The sequence below is a fragment of the Pituophis catenifer genome, unplaced genomic scaffold (assembly GCF_029215685.1).
Source record: "Pituophis catenifer annectens isolate HBS135680 unplaced genomic scaffold, rPitCat1.0.hap2 SCAF_2, whole genome shotgun sequence".
Taxonomy (NCBI): Eukaryota; Metazoa; Chordata; class Lepidosauria; order Squamata; family Colubridae; genus Pituophis; species Pituophis catenifer.
This window is the reverse complement of record NW_027256882.1, coordinates 45,058,266-45,078,840: the sequence shown is the minus strand read 5'-3', so window position 1 is coordinate 45,078,840 and position 20,575 is coordinate 45,058,266. Positions and strand designations below refer to the sequence as shown.

The following is a 20,575-nucleotide window of genomic DNA, read 5'->3' as shown; positions in this document are numbered from 1 at the left end:
CCTCAATTTCGAACCTCATGTCCTTGGTCGGGATGTCCTCGTCCTCACGGACAATGTATCGGCAAAGGCTCATGTCAACCACCAGGGGGGAACTCGTTCCCGTCGCCTGATGCAGGAATCTCTCCAGCTGTGTCTCTGGGAGGAGGCTCACCTGTCGTCGCTTCGGGCCGAGCACATTTCGGGAGCTACAAACACCCAAGCGGACTCCTTAAGCCGTTCTCTCATCAATCCGGCCGAATGGAGTCTGCATCCTCTCCTGTTCGAGGACCTGTGCTCCCGGTACGGTCTTCCGTCGGTGGACCTGTTTGCAGCTCCCAGCAACCAACAGCTTCCCCGCTTTTTCTTTCGGTTTCCCTGTCCGGGAGCGGAGGCGGTGGATGCACTCCGGAGTCCTTGGCCGCAGAATCAGCTGCTCTACGCCTTTCCTCCTCTGCCTCTGGTTCCCAAGGTCGTCCGGAAGATAGTAGCAAGTAGTAGCGGGCGGAGGTTCTCCTGTTGGCACCACACTGGCCTCGCCAACCGTGGTTTGCCGACCTCTTGGACCTGTCCGTCGCCCCCCACTGGAGAATTCCAGACGATCGGATCTCTCTCCACCAGGGTCCCCTCCTCCACCCGAACCCTCAGTCCTTTCAACTGACCGCATGGAGACTGAGCGGCTCCTTTTAGTGAGGGCTCACGTCCCTCCGGGGGCGATCCCCATCATCCAGGCCGCATGCCACCCATCCACTCTGCGGATCTACGGCTCCACCTGGCGTGTGTTCTCCTCTTGGTGTCAAAAAAAAAAAAAGGGATTTCCCCTACGGAAGCATCTATTCCTCATCTACTGGAATTTCTTCACCATGGTTTTGATGCTGGCCTCGTGCCTAACACCCTACGACGCCAGGTGGCTGCCTTATCATCGATCCTTTCATGCTCATCCTCCTCTCCTATTACCACAGATCCTCTAATTCGATCTTTTTTGAGGGGTGCTACCAATCTCCGCCCTCCAGCGGTTCACCGCTTCCCTTCGTGGGACCTGAACAAAGTTCTTTCTGCCCTGACGGGTCCCCCGTTTGAACCCTTAAGAGATGTTGGTCTCAAGTTTTTATCGTTCAAGGTTTCGTTCCTGGTTGCTGTTACCTCCGTTAGGCGGATTTCTGAGCTCGCTGCCCTGCCGGTGCGTTCCGATCTATGCATCTTTCACACTGACAGGGTGGTTCTCCGCCTCAACCCAGCTTTCGTGCCGAAGATCAAGACCATCTTTCACAGGTCGCAAGAGCTCACGCTTCCGAATTTTTGTCCTTCGCCTCGTTGTCGCCAGGAGTTCGTATGGCATAAGCTGGACGTCCGCAGGGCGCTCAAGATTTATGTGGCTCGTACTGCCACCTTCCGTAGGTCGGAAGCTCTCTTTCTGTCCTTCCAACCTTCAACTATGGGATCCCGTGTTTCATCGGTGGCCATTGGTCGATGGCTGAGAGCTACCATTGCGCTGGCCTACGAGGTTCAGTCTCTGCCGGTTCCTGCAAATATTACGGCACATTCTAAAAGAAGCGCCTCCACCTCTGCTGACTGGTCCACACAGGCTCCTTTGGATGAGATTTGCCGTGCCGCCACATGGTCATCTGTCTCCCCTTTCATACGGCACTACCGTTTGGATGCCTACGCGTCGGCGGATGCGGCATTTGGCAGGAGAGTTCTTCAGCAGGTCTGGCCTCTCCCTCCCTAGGAGACATCATGCTTTGGTATGTCCCAGGCATGACTGCTGTGGGCGCCCTGCAGGAGAAAGGGCGTTGTACTTACCTGATACGCCTCTTCTCTGCGCTGGCGCCCACGGCAGTCAGCCCCACCCGTTACGGCCGTCCCTGGGGTCTCTCAGGGGGTGGGGAATTTTTATTATATGTTTTTATCTCTATAGACACTCCAGTCTTCTGGACAGCCTCGCCTCAAACTGGAATACAGCAGGAAGGGGCGGTGCTGAAAGTTCCAGGAGACTCGGTCATTGGATGACAGCCGTGTCAATACCCAGGCATGACTGCCATGGGCGCCAGCGCAGAGAAGAGACGTATCAGGTAAGTACAACGCCCTTTCCATATCTCAATCACACACTAAATGAGTCTTTCACCATTTAATAACAAATTCCAGCATGAAAAATGGAGAAAATAATGCTTTAAAAATGCTGAAAAGAATAAATCAGATGAATGGAGAAATCATTTTATGAGGAAAGTTTGAATTTACAAAAAGGAGCATGAATGATATGGCTTCATTGAAGTTTAGACAACATGAAAAATGTGAACAGAGTTGTTTTCAGTGAAAGAAGCCTGAAAAATAAACAATATTTCATAATGTTAATTGCACCACAGATTTGAATGAATCCATGTTGAATTGAATAAAACACAAAAAGATTACTTTTCTATGCTCTACCTTTTCCATTTTCTGTCAGAAACTTTTTATTAATTCACTATTCAAAACTAGTTTCTCTCACCTCCAGGAAGTTAAAACATGTACTGCCACAATTAAATCTATTTTCAGATGCATGCTGCCTGAAGAATACTCTGTTCCCTTTGACTATTTTTAAACCTGAATATATGAATTGCTGAAATAAAGTCATTCTAGACAGAGAATGAAGGCAGATAGGAATAAATGAGGAGATAAAATGTGGTCAGTCCCTAAGGTGAACAAAATAAGTTAAAACTAATTGAGATATTAAACATTCATGATAAAAAAAACCTTATTATAATAAGTTCCATTCTTTATCTGAAATGCTATGAACAGAAAGTATCCTAACAGCAACAAGTATATCCTTAGGAATACTGCCATATTCCCTTTTCAATACTGTGATTAATATAATACTGAGGTTGACAGTACCTGTGAATGTTGCTGTATCTATATTATTCCTTTAGTGGACCTTCAAGAATCTCAGTTTACAGCTTAAAGAGCATCAAAGGTGTTCATATACCATTTTAAATTTTACTAGTAATTACATTCCTGCAGCAATCTCTAGTAAGGAGAGGAACTTATTGATGTCACACACTACTAAGACAGAAAAGCAAACTTCATCTGAAAGTGATAGAAGTAAAACTGCAGTGGGAGATGAAGGGGCAAGGACACAGCAAGGAGACAGTGAAGGGGAGGAGAAACAAGCAGTAAAGATGGAGGATACAATAACATAGCTTTCAGCAAGAATAAAAGAGTTCAACTTTTGATAAAAGGTAAATGCAAGCTTATGATTCTCACAACCCCAGCAAAAGTGTTTGAAATCATTGTAGTTACAATTAGGAGAGACTTCGGGGGTTGAGAAAAAGCTGCATCACAGAAGGGTGTCTCAACTGGTTTAAATAATTTGACAAGTATTCTAGGGACTTCACCAACCATGCCAAGATCTCTTTGTACATAGTAATTTGAATTCATTATGACCATAGCAACCATGTTGCACATGGCATTTTGGCCCTTCGCATTCAGTGGAATGTGTTGGGACTGTTCTTTCCCACTGGACAACAGGCATTACCTGGAGTTATTTGGACTCGAAACATGACAGGGCTGCTGAACTATTACATGAACTCCAAACAAAGCTGTTGTGCTCAAAATGATTTTCTAAAAGACCTTTCCAACTGTGATATAGCCATCAGTGCTGGTGTTGTGTTGTTTCTTTCTCTCTCAAGGTTGCATTTTTATCTGTTTGCAAGATGCAAATAGGCAGCCAGAAGCTTCCTAATTACCTAGAACCGTGATGGCGAACCTATGGCATGCATGCCAGAGATGGCATGCAGCGCCCTCTCTGTGGGCACATGAGCCATCGCCCCAGTTCAGCTCTGCCACACATACAAGCGCACTTCCCGCCAGCCAGCTGGTCTTCAGATCTCTGCCGCGCATGCGGGGGTACGTGCATGCATATGGAGGGGGGCTGGATGCATGTGCAGAGGCCGCGCACGCATTGCATTTTGCAGGTTCGGGCGCACATGCACGCTTTGGGCACTCGGTCCGGAAAAGATTAGCCATCACTGACCTAGAATATTTATAGGCAAACAGATTTGCTTCCAATGAAAACTGGGCAGGGGAAAATAGTCTTTTTGCTTTCTCCTGGTTTGTTGGAGATCCTACCCATGTATTAAGCAGAGTGACTAATAACATCAAAGAAAAGAAAGACGACAACAGAACGCTAAAGAGGATTACCTGAGAACAAGTGATTTGTGAGTGTGACTTGGCTAGTAAAGGAAGTGAATGGCACTGAGGGAAAGAACATTAGGAAGACAGCCTGAGAGCTACAATGCAACTGAGAAGCAAGATTTGGGTGCTGGTTTGCTAAAGAAGCTAGGAGGAAGTTAAGGAACTGATAATTTTTCCCCTATTCTCCATTCTCTTTACTTATGACAGCAGGAAAGAGAAGAGGTCATTCTATATAACAGTACCAAATATAGGAAACTTAACAAGAGTGTGCAAAGGATCTTATAATATCTTAAATTCACACATTAGCAAAATAAGGCCTGGAATGATTCGACATGATTAGAATCCTGCATGGAAAAAGAGATGCCAGAACTTTAGATATAAGGCCATAGAACATGAAATGTTAATTGAGGAATAATTGAGGAAGCCAATGGATGCCAAAAAGAAGCCAGTATGTGCTTCATTAATGATAGAAAGACCTTTGATTGTGTCAATCACCACAGCTGTACAATGTGCTGAAAAATGGGAATCCCAGAACATACCATTTGTCCTCATGTGAAAACCTACACACAGAACATGACAAAACAGACTGGCTTAAGTTTGGCCAAGAAATGAGACAGCCTAGGTATGATATATACATTAAGGGAAACTGGCTTTTGGAAAAAGATGAGCATAGCTTTAAAATTTGAGGAAGAAGCAATAATCCGCACTATGCTGACAACACTACTCTGATAGCCAAACATTGCAAAGGGTTTGCAAGCTCTTGTGTAATAAGCTCCAGTACTAGAAGTCAAGGAGCACAGTGAAAAATTGAGACTAAAATAAGATCAGATTAATAACAGATACAGCAAGCAGCTCTGAAAACAGTTGGGGTTTAATCTCTAATCTGTTGCCCACTATGGATTTGCTAGTGTAGCTTGGTTAGAACCTTTAGTGATTCTTCTTCTGTGCTTATCATATTTCTGTGGGTATTCCATCAATTTCTGTACTTTTCCAACTTCCGAGTGCTGATCTAACTTCATCTTCTAATACTACAGGTCCTTGAAAGTAGGAAGTATTTGATGTTTCACAGGATGCACCTGACTATGTATTTGAATGTTGTAATTAAAGTCCCCACTTCTTTTAGAAATAATGTAGTCAGTTTTATTTTTCTGTACTCTATCTAGTAATGTCCAGGTACACCATTGTTGTGATTGTTTGAATACAGTGTTCTCAATGAATGAATCATTTGATTGGCAAAAATCAACAGGTTGGTCTCCTGCTTCATTTCGGTTTCCAAAGTCATATGACGCAACTACATTTTTCTCAATATTTCCAATTTGAATATTCCAGTCTCTAATCAGAATGTTTTGCTTCATGTTCTGTCAACTACATATTGAACTTGATCATAAAAATCATCAACTGCTTCTGTATCAAGTGACTGAAGCGGAAACTTGGATGACTGCCATATTAAAGTGTTATCTACAAGGTCTTACTGGTATTATTTGGCAATTGATTACATTGTAGCCAAACACTGTTCTTGCTATACCCTTTCTAAAAGCAATCCTATTCTTTCTTTTTCATGTCCCGAGTTCAAATATTTGCTTAAATTCTTCACTGCAAGTCAATGACCCAGACTAAATAAAACTTACTAAATAATATCTGCAATATAGAGGTTAAAATAGAACATACACAATAAAATAAAGTAAGATATACATGAGAAAAATATACAATCATGCTTGCACTATTTTGGTACCAGCAATATACAAGTTTTCAAACTGCAAGAGTTACCTTTGGTTCTTATCTGCTAGTAAAAACTCCTCGTCAAATTTGTCTATCTTTCCCAAAAATGGGAGTTAGGAGCTCTTTGGATATGTTGCAATGGAAATTGCTATATAACATCTGTTTGTGTTCTTTTACCAGCCACAGCATGTCCTGAGTAGCAAATAGTGTGATCTACCAACTAAAAGTATTCAAATCCAATCTATCTCAAGTCGCTGATGCCAAAGATGTCAATGTATAGTCATTTCATCTTTCATCGGGTTGACCTTTTCCTGTGTTCACGCTTCTTATGTTCTATGTTCCTACTGTAAATTTTGTCTCTGTAACTTTGGATTTTCTTTTCCTGTATGGCAACATTGGCAACTAGGTATTCTGAAGGCTTTAATCTAGCCATAATCATCAATACCATTAGAACTCTAAAATAATCCTCACTTTTTCCTCAGTAGCATGCTGATAAACTATCATTTGGCACCATGTTATTAATTATTTAAAATTTTCTATCAATGTGGGGTTTGCTTGGAAATACAGGAGTGGCTTTTCATGGTGTTTTCCCACACAGTATGAATTGATATCCTAAAATGATCTCTGTCTGTAGCATCTTCCTATATTGCTGTTTCCCAATATAGGTGCATGTTTGTTTTATCTGGGCAGCTGGGATGACCTTCAGGCCTTGAGTAACCCTGCTGGGAATATACTCTTGGCATACAGTATACTCCTAGTGTTCTGCACTCATCCCTCTCATTAATATCCCATCCCACCCCAGTGTATGGAGTATATTTCTTTATGCTTTTCTCTTTGTAAAAATAAGTCTTTTAAAATAAAGCAAGAGTGAAACATTTGGGATTATTCTTTTCTGTATTTATCCCAAATATCTATTACATTACTTTGTGAGACATAATCTCTTATAAATTGCTTCTGTTTGTAATGAGCTCAAAGGCCAGGTTATTAAAAATATATATAATCCATTCTGCAATAAATTTTTGAATCTTGTAAAATCTTGAATTTAATCCTTGATCTTCTATTGAACCATACATAGTTCATTACTTGTTTATGAGTTGCTCATTTAACTCCTGGAAGTTTACAGTATTTTCTTGAAACAGTTTCATTGTCAAATGAAAAGCTAATAAAAACAAAAACGGGGACAAGGAGTAAACTTTGTTTTGTGCCTTTCAGTATAGTACATTGTTGTGATACAAAATCATTTACTATTATAGCAATAGCACTTAGACTTATATACCGCTTCACAATGCTTTACAGCTGTCTCTAAGCGGTTTATCATGGTTTCTTGCTTATGAATATTCTGTATTCATATGAAAAAAATTAAAAGCCACAGTTCATCTTTTAGTTGCAATAATAAGCATAAAAGATCATGCTAAATTGTAAAAAATAGAATCTCCACCAAAAAAGATCATGGCCAGTTTTTTAATAACCTCCAAAATATATACAATGTTCATGTATCTTTTCAGAACAAATTCAGTTAAAAAATTGTTTCTTTTCTTCCGAGTACTGTCAGGAAAAGCTTACATTTTGCATTTAGTAAAAAAATAGGTCTCTATGACTTTGGGCAAATCTTTTCTTTCTTTATAAATGAGAATAAAGGCTTCTTTCTATGATGAAGAAAGTTTTTCATGTTCCTAATTCTTATTCATTACATGAATTAAAGATTTAACCAGAATATTTTATAAAGTGAATATTTTTGCTTTTGCATCAATTTTTGACTATTTGTGTCAAATTGAGTAGGAGGTTAGAAGACCCTTCCAACTCTGTTATTCTGATAATTTCAAACTGGCAAGGATTTTCGGAAGTGTTTGCCATTGGCTACTTCCTAGGCCTGGAACAGAATTTTTATATTGGCTGTTTTATTTATTATTATGCACCCAGCCAGAGTTGGTTTAGATGAGATGGACGGTTATATAAATTTAATAAATATATTAACTAATTCACAATTAAATAATGATATCCTGGAAAATTACACAACTTCTGTGACATTTGTAAATCCCTTACTTATTCATTTGTATTTTTCTTTCTTATTGTTCTTTGCTTATTTATGTTTCCTTTAAAAATGACTAATGAACATATTTTTAATGGAGCATTCTACCAGAAAAAGAGAGTCTTGATACAAGGAGAAAGTTTCTTAACCCAGGTTTGACCCTGGATATTCAGCAATTAGCTGACTACTTTTCCCACTCATTCTTTGAAAACAAAGATTTACCCAAGCTAACAAAGTTTTCTTAAGTAAATAACATCTGAAGTTGTTTTCAAGAAAATGTCACTTTGCAGTTGTTCTCTATTTCTTTTTAAATAGGCATTTCCTGTGTTACATAAGTCCTGATTTACATAAGCCTGACTTTACAGGCAGGTTGCTAAAATATAGCTATTATCCTTATGCATGGGTGGGGGGGGCTTGGGTGTATCCATGTGCACTATACACAAGCTGAAATCCTCCCCAACCCCCCCCCACACAAAAAGATTCCTATAACAAAAATTAAGATTAAATGGTAACTTGTTTATATAAATTACATATACCTGAGTTAACAAAGGCAACAAATATATTCGAAATAAATAGGTGAGGTAGAAATATTTTTGTAAAAGCAAGGCAATGCTACAATCAGGAAAAATATTTAGTTGCTTTGTATTATGACTTTTTAAACCATCACTGAAAAATACATTCACATTTTAAAGAGCTCAGATGAAAAAGACATCTTTTTAATCTGAATTTCTTTAGGAAATAATCATAAAAACTAAAATCTATCAACTATAAGGCAAACAATATTTAAATTATTGAAAATCATTTGCTTGACAACTGAAGTCTTGTTACATAGCAGGAAGAAAGTAGAGAGACAGAGGACAAATTCCTGAAATTTTCAAAGTATAGCAGAAAGAAGAAGAAATAATACTGCATTGTTCTTACTGCCATGACACCAGCCTTATCCTAAAAAATTATCTGACGGTGTTATGAACAAGACATGTAAAGTTTGTTTGTCAAACAGATCAAGATTACAAGCTCACACTGGTGCAAAATTCATTATAAAGGAAAAACAGTTCTGTTGATGATCACATATAAAAACAGTAATAAATCTGTCTTCTCTGCACAACAAATCATCCACCAGCAAGCATTTTAAAGGATGAAAGGCTGCCTGAAGCATGAAAGGCTTGTGATGATCCTGATCTGTTTGATCAAGTTGCTATTTTTTTCAAGTATCCAAACTCCATTTGGAAATGCTTGCAAAAGACATAACCAGTCACACGTATGTGTGCATATCTACTCCAAGAACAGGGCTGTGTACACATGCTTAATGCTTTATTAGAAAGTCAATTTCTTCTCTTGCAGAAAGCCAGCTGAGCTTTCCTCAATTTAAATGCTAATTAGGTCTGGTTTACCCACACAGCAGAGTTAAGTTGCACAAAATAATCATCTTGCAATTGGGGAATGACCCTATTAAATGCAACAATATATAAAGTACAATCGCTGTTTGCGTTTTTTAAACAGTATATTAGACAAATACATTTCTATCTTACCCATAATACATAGGTATTATCTTTACACAGATACAGTGGGGCAAAAAAGTATTTAGTCAGCCACCAATTGTGCAAGTTCTCCCACTTAAAAAGATGAGAGAGGCCTGTAATTGTCATTATAGGTAGACCTCAACTATGAGAGACAAAATGAGAAAACAAATCCAGACAATCACATTGTCTGATTTGGAAAGAATTTATTTGCAAATTATGGTGGAAAATAAGTATTTGGTCACCTACAAACAAGCAAGATTTCTGGCTCTCACAGACCTGTAACTTCTTCTTTAAGAGGCTCCTCTGTCCTCCACTCATTACCTGTATTAATGGCACCTGTTTGAACTTGTTATCAGTATAAAAGATACCTGTCCACAACCTCAAACAGTCACACTCCAAACTCCACTATGGTGAAGACCAAAGAGCTGTCGAAGGACACCAGAAACAAAATTGTAGATCTGCACCAGGCTGGGAAGACTGAATCTGCAATAGGCAGGCAGCTTAGTGAAGAAATCAACTGTGGGAGCAATAATTAGAAAATGGAAGACATACAAGACCACTGATAATCTCCCTTGATCTGGGGCTCCATGCAAGATCTCACCCTGTAGGGTCAAAATGATCATAAGAACAGTGAGCAAAAATCCCAGAACCACACGGGGGGACCTAGTGAATGACATGCAGAGAACTGGGACCAACGTAACAAAGGCTACCATCAGTAACACACTACGCCGCCAGGGACTCAGATCCTGCAGTGCCAGATGTGTCCCCCTGCTTAAGCCAGTACATGTCCGGGCCCGTCTGAAGTTTGCTACAGAGCATTTGGATGATCCAGAAGAGGATTGGGAGAATGTCATATGGTCAGATGACACCAGAGTAGAACTGTTTGGTAGAAACACAACTCGTTGTGTTTGGAGGAGAGGGAATGCTGAGTTGCATCCAAAGAACACCATACCTACTGTGAAGCATGGGGGTGGCAACATCATGCTTTGGGGCTGTTTCTCTGCAAAGGGACCAGGACAACTGATCCGTGTACAGGAAAGAATGAATGGGGCCATGTATCATGAGATTTTGAGTGCAAACCTCCTTCCATCAGCAAGGGCATTGAAGATGAACGTGGCTGGGTCTTTCAGCATGACAATGATCCCAAACACACCATCCGGGCAACGAAGGAGTGGCTTCGTAAGAAGCATTTCAAGGTCCTGGAGTGGCCTAGCCGGTCTCCAGATCTCAACCCCATAGAAAACCTTTGGAGGGAGTTGAAAGTCCGTGTTGCCCAGCGACAGCCCCAAAACATCACTGCTCGAGAGGAGATCTGCATGGAGGAATGGGCCAACATACCAGCAACAGTGTGTGCCAATCTTGTGAAGACTTATAGAAAATGTTTGACCTCTGTCATTGCCAACAAAGGATATATAACGAAGTATTGAGATGAACTTTTGATATTGACCAAATACTTATTTTCCACCATAATTTGCAAATAAATTCTTTCCAAATCAGACAATGTGATTGTCTGAATTTGTTTTCTCATTTTGTCTCTCATAGTTGAGGTCTACCTATGATGTCAATTACAGGCCTCTCTCATCTTTTTAAGTGGGAGAACTTGCACAATTGGTGGCTGACTAAATACTTTTTTGCCCCACTGTATATTTTGAATATGCAAATATTAAAAACTTATCTTTCCCTACCTGCCATGAAAGACATTTAACCTGCCTCCGCAGAACTCTACTACCCTTGCTACAATATAAGACAATGCTTTTCATTGTTACCAAGACAGAAATAGAATTAATTAAACTCTGGTGAACAATTTAATTTCTACCCATACAGCATTAACTGTCCCACAGATATGAAGTTTTTCTATTACAGGATAAAAGAGAGGATGCATTTCAAGTACTGTATTTAGTTTAAATCATATACTACAGAATTTTATCCATTGCCTGGAACATATTGTTCCAAGTGTTTCTATGTTTCTCAATTGGCTTATTTGTTTTTGTCATTTCTTCAAACCATACTTTGAGAAGGCATCAGCCAACAAAACAGTGAGCACACACATTCAATCCCTGCTGCTACTGACTAGGAGTTAAAGAATGAGGAAGTATGTGGGTGACAGAATCTGTTCGCATTGGGAGATTAAGCATCATATTGGACTGCTGCTTTGTGGCAGCTGGAGATCATAAATTGAGACACTGGAGCTCCAAGAGAGAGATTCATTCATGCAAAAGCTTCCTGCTCTCTCATTCTTTCCCCCATAAACAGTAATCCTATATACTTTTAACTTGCCACATCAACAAACTAGGGACAGTAGTTCATGTAGTGAATTGTGATGATGTCACCCTGAGGAATTAATCTCATTTATGCTTCTTCATTCATCAACATATATATGTAGCACACATTTTAAAAAAAGAGATCTAAAAAATAAACACAAGAAAAGTAACTCATTACATGTACAACACATGATGGAGGTGCTATACTGTTTAGCCTTGAAGCTGCCAGTTGCAACAATGTGTGTTAATAGACTATTTCTATTCTCATATTTCTGAACTTCTTTTGCAGATGCATTACCAAATGCAAAAAGTGTGTACTCTGCACAAACATTAGAAAGCCTAAAAATAATTGTCAGAAAAATATTCTTTTGTTCTTAATCATGACCTGTGTTGAAATGAATCTACATTGCACTTTCTTCAATAAGTTCAGCTCAGTCCTGTTCAGAACTGTGAAAAACATGCTGCTGCTTTTCTAATTTACTAAGCAATTCTTCAAAACATACTTTTAAAAATGTAAAAGCAATTTCCTTGACCAATTTTCTGTAGGTTAATTAGTAAATAGCAGCAGAGACTATGAAACAGGGCAATCTAGCACTTTATGAGTGTATTCCTCATACTCTGTGAATGGATTAAAATAAGATGATGACTTGCATGCACAAAACAATCAGTGTCAGCTTGCCTAAGCAACGTAGAGGCCAGAATGCAATTTAGTAGGGATCCAGATCTTCATGGCTTTGTCAAAACCTGTTCTTCTCAACAGGTTTCTCTTGGATAGCTGGCTTGTCCAGACAGAGCAGAAGGAAAAGGGTAACTGGACATTTATCCTAGGCCCATGATGGCGAACCTATGGCACACATGCTAGAGGTGGCACACAGAGCACTCTCTGTGAGCACGCGCGCCATCGCCAGCTGCTCTACTGGTTTCCAGTGCGCATATGCAGTGCGCGTGCCAGAGCGCCGAAACCCGAAGACCAGCTGGCCAGTATGCTTTCTGGTGCTCTGGCACATGTGAAGACCAGCTGGCCAGCTTGCATGAGCACACCGGAAATTGGAAGAGCAGTGGTTCTTCCAGTTTCCAGCACTTCGGCACGTGCACATTGCAGTTTAGGCACTCGATGCCAAAAAGGTTCGCCATAGTGTCCTAGGCTATAAATAATACAGAAGTGAGGACCAGAATGCTGCCAACTACACCCTCACTTTGAAGCTCCCAAATCAATAATTAAGAGAAGTATACCAGGTTCAAAATGCTGGTGAGATCTTAGCCCCTCAGAGAGGTCTCATAACTTGGGCGTCCTCCTGGATGCGCGGCTGTCTCTAGAAGATCATGTGACGGCTGTGGCCAGGGGGGCTTTTTATCAGGTTCGCCTGATTCACCAGTTGCGGCCCTTTTTGGATCAGGACTCCTTGCACATGGTCACTCATGCCGTCACTTCCCGTCTGGACTACTGTAACACTCTCTACATGGGGCTCCCCTTGAAGAGCAGCCGGAGGCTCCAACTGGTCAAGAATGTGGCCGCGCGGATGATTATGGGAGTGATACGGCGCTCCCATGTAACACCACTCCTGCGCGAACTGCACTGGCTTCTGGTGGTCTTCTGGGTGCGATTCAAGGTGTTGGTTACCATCTTCAGAGCGCTCCATGGCTTAGGACCTGGGTACTTACGAGATTGCCTTCTGCTACCGATAGCCTCCCACCGGCCAGTGCGCTCCCACAGAGAGGGACTCCTCAGGGTACCGTCGGTCAAACAATGTCGGCTGGCGACACCCAGGGGGAGAGCCTTCTCTGTGGGGGCACTTGCCCTCTGGAATGAATTGCCCCCGGAGATACGGATGATCCCTGAACTGCGCACCTTTCGCGGTGCCCTCAAGACGTTATTGTTCCAACAAGCTGGGTTGGCCTAAATATTAATTTTAATGGGTTGTTTTTGTTTTAATGATGTCGGGGCCAAATTATTTAATGTGTTTTTAAATTGTTTTTAAATTTTATATGGGTACTTGTTTTATCTTTGGCTGTGCACTGCCCTGAGTTCTTCGGGAGAAGGGCGGCATAAAAATTAGATAGATAGATAGATAGATAGATAGATAGATAGATAGATAGATAGATAGATGATAGATGATAGATAGATAGATAGATAGATAGATAGATAGATAATAAATTAATAAATAAATAAATAAATAAATAAATAAATAAATAAATAAATAAAATCTCCACCACCAGCCAACTTTGTCTTGAGTCTACCTAAAAAGTACTACTTGAGCTTAGCCTCTCTTTCTTGCCACTCCAGTGGAGATAGATCATGCTAGGGGTGATGGATTAGGCCATGCTCTTCACATAGCACCACAGAAAGCACCCAGCTCTTGAATACTTGCATACCTGGAGCTCCTCCAATTATGTTGTTTTGCATTACCAGTTAAATGCTCACAGTCAGCTTCTGACAGAGGATTCAAATATTAATTCACAATAACCCAGAACATACCACAAACTCAAGGCTTTCTGCATAGCAAATAGGCATAAAAGTTAACTTTCACAAATGTCCAGAGTCAAATATCATGTTCAAAAAACTCCAAGAACAGTCTTTCCAGTCTAAAGTTCCAGATAACTCAACAACTGTATACAGGCAGGCCTCAACTTACAACAGTTCATTTAGTGACCATTCAAAGTTACAACGGCACTGAAAAAAGTGATTTATGACCATTTTTCAGACTTACAGCCACTGCAGCATCCCCATGGTCATGTGATTTACATTCGGATGTTTGATAACTGGTTCATATTTATGACGGTTGCAGTATCTCGAGGTCATATAATCCCCTTTTGTGACCTTTTCGCAAGCAAAATCAATGGGAAAGCCAGATTCACTTTACAACCGTGTTACTAATTTAAGAACTGCAGTGATTCACTTAACAAATGCACCAAGAAAAGTCATAAAATGGGACAAAACTCATTTAACAAATGTTTCACTTAGCAACATAAATTTTGGGCTCAATCGTGGTTATAAGTCAAGGCTACCTGCATAGACAGAGTAACAGACAGGAAGAGTCAATAGCACAAGTCATCTCTTTTATATAATTGGCTGAATCCTGCTTCTTCCAGTCAAGTAGATGACTTGACTTCTTTTGCTCTTCTTAACTTGCAACATACTGCTGTGCTTGGGACTTGCCTAGCTCAGGCTCCTCAGGTACACTCCCTTTAGCAATTTCTGTTATTTATCCTTTCTTTGTGCAAGCCCACTGCTAACCCTGATTTGTTTGCACTCCCGCCCCCCCCCAACCGTAGAGTTATTACTTATAGTTTGTGTGTGCCTCTGGCTAATAGATCCATTCTAGCAATATCTGGAATAAATCCATATTAAAATTGGACTATAATTTCAACATAAATTTATATTGTAAAGTAACAATTTAGGGTTACTTCAATTACCGTATTTTTCGGAGTATAAGACGCACCTTTTTACCCCCTAAAAGGGGGTGAAAATTTAGGTGCGTCTTATACACCAAATGTACCCCTTGCCCACCCACTGGGCCCCACCCCTTTGGCCTGTGTCTCGCAGCAGTTACCTTCTTGCAAACAAACAGCAAGAAAAAACAGCCCCTTTCAGCTTCAGCATAGGTTAATTAGCACAAATTGATTAGATCAGCCTCCGGACTCTCAGCTGATTTGCTCTCAGCTGTTTTGCGCAGGGCTGTCCTGCTTGCTGCAAAGAGTGCTGGAGCAGATTTTTTTTCCTAGCTATGCTGAAAAAACGAAACTGAAAGTAAAGCAGGCTCTTTGCTGCAACGTGACAATATGAGGCAGAGAGAGATTTCTTTTTCTTTTTCCTCACCAAAAAAGGTAGGTGCAAACAATGGGAAATTTAGGGCAAAAGAGGAGAGTTCAAGATTTTAAAACACAGAAGAAAAAAAGCTCTATTTAACTAGGAAATTCTAATAATTGAGATACTATTAATTGTATATTGTGTTGAAAGCAGAAATGGTTGTGGTTTGGAGGAATATATGGGGAAAATTATTTGGTTTATTATTATTATTGGTAAATATAATTGATTTGTAAGAAATTGGATTGCATGGAAATAATTGGAATATTCATGTTCATATTGATTAATATACAAAAAAGATAGTTATAACTAATTGATTTATATAAAAATGTTGAATTTGTATTAAACAATTGTAATATTAAATAATTAACCAATGTGAAGATGGATATAAAAATAGATGACAATGGGAAGGGGTATAATATAGAAGGGAAAAATTGAATTTGATTAAGATTAGAGATGAGAATGAAGGGTAATATTGGTTTTTTTAAAAAAATAGATGAGGAATAAATATGGCAAAAAGGAAATATAGAAATTGTAAATTTAATTGAAATGACTAAACACTGTTTAAATTTGTGAACCAGCCAAATACTCTGTTCAAAGAAAATACATTGTATGTTTGTATGTGTGTTTGTCTAAAAAATTAAAAAAAACTTTTAAAAAAAACCAACCAAAAAAGGTAGGTGCGTCTTATACTCCGAAAAATACGGTAGATCTTAATGAAACAACATACTAAGAAGTTACAAAATTTGATGGCATGACTCAACAGATTCACTTTTATACAAAACTTCGAATAAAATATTTACATAACATTATTAGAGTTTCAGAAAGATACAAGCTTATGAATTGCTAATATTTTTTGGCTCAAACATTCACATGTTTTGTGAAGTTTTATTGTATTACTACAAATCTATATTGTTCAATATAACAGTATTATTATTTTATTGCTGTGCTGTTTGTAGTTCTCTGATGTAATTTAATCCTATATTGTTCTGAGGAATATAGGATACTCAATCATTGTTTTAATTGGAGCAGTATATAACTCTTGGTAAATACAATAAAAATAAATCAAATAAGAAATTTGGAACAAAATAAGGCAGTCTGTCATGTTTACTGTGAAGGAAAGTTAAAAATATTCTATCCTCTCACGTTTGTTCATGGAAAGGCCTGAATATTTTAGTCAATATTATGACTTTTTCACTTTTTATCCCATAAACTTAATTTTAACCTTTATATTAGTAAAAGCAAACAGCATCCATACTAAAACAATCTAGGGCTGCAATTTTTCTTTTTCTTCTTCTAATTTTCTTGAAGTCATTACTTGGGTTTCTTCGACACTTGCAGCTACACAGAGTGTTAATTTTTGCAAATCCTTTGTTTACTATTCGGCAACGCTGGAAAAATACACACACACTAAGGTAATCACTGAAAAAACTGTTTAAATTATATCATAAAAGAATACTGACCTGATACTCTTCTGTTAAACTTGTTAATAACAGGGGCTACAACAGAAACAAAAAAGTTCGGTTAGGAAATAACTGGTTGATAAAATTATTAAAGAGGATCATAATTATCTAACAACAGATTCATCAACTTGTTATCCTGTAACAGGTTGGCTTTATTATTACTGATTTTAATTAAACTTCCAAAGCTTTATTTTAACTGCATATTTAATGTTAAGATTTTCCTGAAATTAACTTGAAGCCCTGACAAAAAGATACCTCTAAGAACTTTAAGATTAAAGCAAATTCTGTGCTGCTGGAAGAGAATAGAATAGAAAACTGCCTTTATAAACTGGGCACAGAAGGAAGGCTTTCCTTCTTATAAGAGTTTTTTTTTTCTTCAATTCTCTCATAAACACAGAGGAGAAATATAACATGTATTATATGCAGTCCATAAACAAGTATGAAATTCTTGGTTGACTAAAGTAAATTGCTGCTTAAATGTCAGGTTGGCAGATATATCTAAAATTCAATAAAATGCAAATCTCAGTAATTTGTTAGAAGGTCCTTCTTTGTAGGTAAGAATTGCCCAAAGCAATTTGCTGTGCTTTTACAGTATTTCATAGGATTTAATTTTCATGAAACAGATGCTCAGACTTAACTGTTACAGTACACAGTAAAAAGTTAAGTATAAATAGTCCTCAATTTACAAATGGTTGTTTAGATGATCTATCTGTGGGGTACTTATGACCCAGATTCGAATTTCTCACAGTTTCCCTCCCCCCCGCAGTTATGCCAAAAATTGTCCTTTACTTCTTTAGTAATCCTTCAGTAAAACTGCACCCATAGTGAACAATTAGTTTGCTCAACAATTCCAGTAATTTGCTTAATGACTGGTGCAAATACCGTATTTTTCAGAGTATAAGACGCACCTTTCCCCTCTCTAAAAGGGGGTGAAAATTTAGGCGTGTCTTATACACTGAATGTAGCCCCACCCAACCACTGGCCCCCACCCTTTGGCCTCTGCCTCCCAGCAGTTACCTCCTTGCAGCAAGCAGCAAGAAGAAACAGCTCCTTTCAGCTTTAGCACAGCCTAATTAGTACAAGTTGATTGGCCTTCCGACTCTCAGCTGTTTTGCTCTCAGTGTTTTGCATGGGCCTCTGCTGCTTGCTGCAAGGAGGTAAATTGCTGGAGCAGATTTTTTTTTCCAAGCTATGCTGAAAACGAAAATGAAAGTACAGCAGGCTGTTTGCTGTAAAGAGGCAAAATTGCTGGGAGGCAGAGGCAGATTTCTTTTTCTTGTTTTCCTCACCAAAAAAGGTAGGTGCGTTTTATAGTCCAGTGGATCTTATACTCCGAAAAATACGGTAGTTGCAACCGTGATGAGCAGACTCCATTACAGTTGTAACTCAAGGACTACCTGTAGTTCTAGATTAAACTTCTTACTGGAAGAATCTTTTCACTTTTATGCTATCTGCCATAATCAATCTTGCTGTAAAAGTATTTTCCAGGAATCACCCTTTGGGTGTAGTCATTCCTCTTCTGAAAACATCTATCAGAATCTAATTCTGGTCAAGGAATAGCAATCAGACAGGCAATACATTTAGCTATCTATAAGTAACTGGGACATGAAGATGAATATTCAACTTTATATGTGGATTAATCTATTTCATCATTGGTATTTTGTATTACCAATAAAATGAGGAAACACTTTTAGATTCATTTAACTGAGGATGGAGGGTGAGATAGATTTTTTTAAAGGTCTGCAATGATTTACTAATTTATGTTTTTGAGTTGCCCATGCTATTGGATACTAGCTACTATCAAATATTCTGACATGAATTTTAAAGCTGTACAAGATCATCAATCAGTATGAAATAATTTCTATTCATTTAAAGCCTAATCCATGTTATGCATATTCATGTAATATCAAACCTAATCATTTTCCTTTGTCTCAGGTAAAAATAAATCAGGGGTGTGCAACCATGGCAACTTTAACATTGCTGGGGAATTCTGGGAGTTGAAGTCCCCAAGTCTTAAAGTTACCCAGTTTGGAGACTTTGATCTAAACAGACATATGACTGCCTTGCATAAGCAGTTACATGTTAACAAAATAATAATAAATTATCCAAAACTGGTATCACAACAGCAACCAGGCTAACAAATAGCAACTATATGTCAACAGAAATAGCATACACCTACTGTATGTCAACAGAAAATTCATTCAGCTAAAAATGAAATTAAGAGGAATAAAATACAAGCAACAAAAACAGATCCTGTGAATCAGGGGGGGAAATGGATCATGAAAGCAATGTTATTCCTTCGACTGCATCTTTTTGCTTAACAGAATCTCCATGTAAGGTGACTTCCTTCAAAGAAACACATGGTCATTCTCTTTCGCGCCATCATTTGGATTCTAGTCTTCCTTCTGCACAGAATCAGAAGCTCCCACTGCTAGAAGCCAAAAAGAATTTTTGATGGCATCTCTTCTACATTTTAGACTGAAGAACCCTTCCTACCTCTGATGCTGCTTTTCACAGATGAATATGTCTTATTTCCACCCATAACCTGCTACTAACAAGCATAATTTCATTCATAGGGAAACATGAAAATCTAGGGGGAAAGTCCACAGTTCCTCATTGGAATCCCTTCTCCTGGCATCATTTTATTTTTCCCTGAAGAACTGGAACAAACAAAAAAAAAAAATCAGCTACATAACAGTCTCTTTCAAAATAACTTGAGGCAAAACATTCATGTAAATTAACTCTAGCATTTTACGAAAGAATTTTTTTCTGCCTAGAATCATTACATTTCCAGTGTTGAAGACAAACAGTAAGAGCAAGAGGAGAATACTTCCCTGCTTTCACTGCCATTGTCATTTTTTATATAAGAGAGGAAAGAAGGCTTTAGATCCTTGTGGGTTTTATTGCTCACTTTGGTAGAGGTGGGCAAATCTGTTCCTGTCATTATGGTAAGGTCTTGAAGACCCACAAGTGCAGTGACATGGTCAGCTATGTATTCTTATCAAGTACATTAGGAATAAGAAATTGGTTCTTCTGCATGCTCAGACAAAACCACCCTAAAGATTTCCACAAGAACTCCTCTACCCAACTGTTGCAGTCTGCCTTTGAGATCCACAAAAGAATACGGCAACTTAAGGAACTAAAAGGAACAACTTAGCCCAGGATATTGTTTCTGTAGTGTAGTTATGTAGTAGCTACCTAAGTGCCTCTGCTGTGCTTTGAAACAGAAGAGCAAGACATACCCTTTCCTGCCATTGTTCCATGGTTAATGCTAGTATTTAAAAAACCTTTAGTTTTTTATCACCCACAAATCTCATTACCTAACAGTAGGACTCAAGCAGTTTATGGTCAAGTTTGCAAAAAATGAAATAGCAGAAATTCTTAAGAAATTCTTTACAAACTTCCCTCCACAAAGAAAAAAAATCTCTTATTTCCCACTTTTTGCTTTTTCTTTTTAATCAAAACTTAAAAGGACAGAGGACTTCTTATACATGATAGTAAGATTTATTCAAGAGTGTTTAATGAGGACATTTGTGTAAATTCAAACATGCTTCATTCAAGTGCTAATTGACGTTTAAAAAAAAAACTCCAGAAGCTTAGTGAGGCAGGACTTAACTTTATGGAATCCATGCTGA

The 20,575-nt window shown here is 38.8% G+C and overlaps 1 protein-coding gene across 1 annotated transcript in view; it reads right to left on the bottom strand.

Annotated features, from left to right (window-relative positions):
- PRKAR2A (protein kinase cAMP-dependent type II regulatory subunit alpha) overlaps positions 1-20,575 on the bottom strand; it is a 71,104-nt gene that overhangs the window by 42,009 nt on the left and 8,520 nt on the right. The window contains exon 2 of the mRNA XM_070936809.1: positions 16,941-16,976. Coding sequence (XP_070792910.1) covers positions 16,941-16,976 — 36 coding nt within the window. The remainder of the gene's footprint in view (positions 1-16,940; positions 16,977-20,575) is intronic.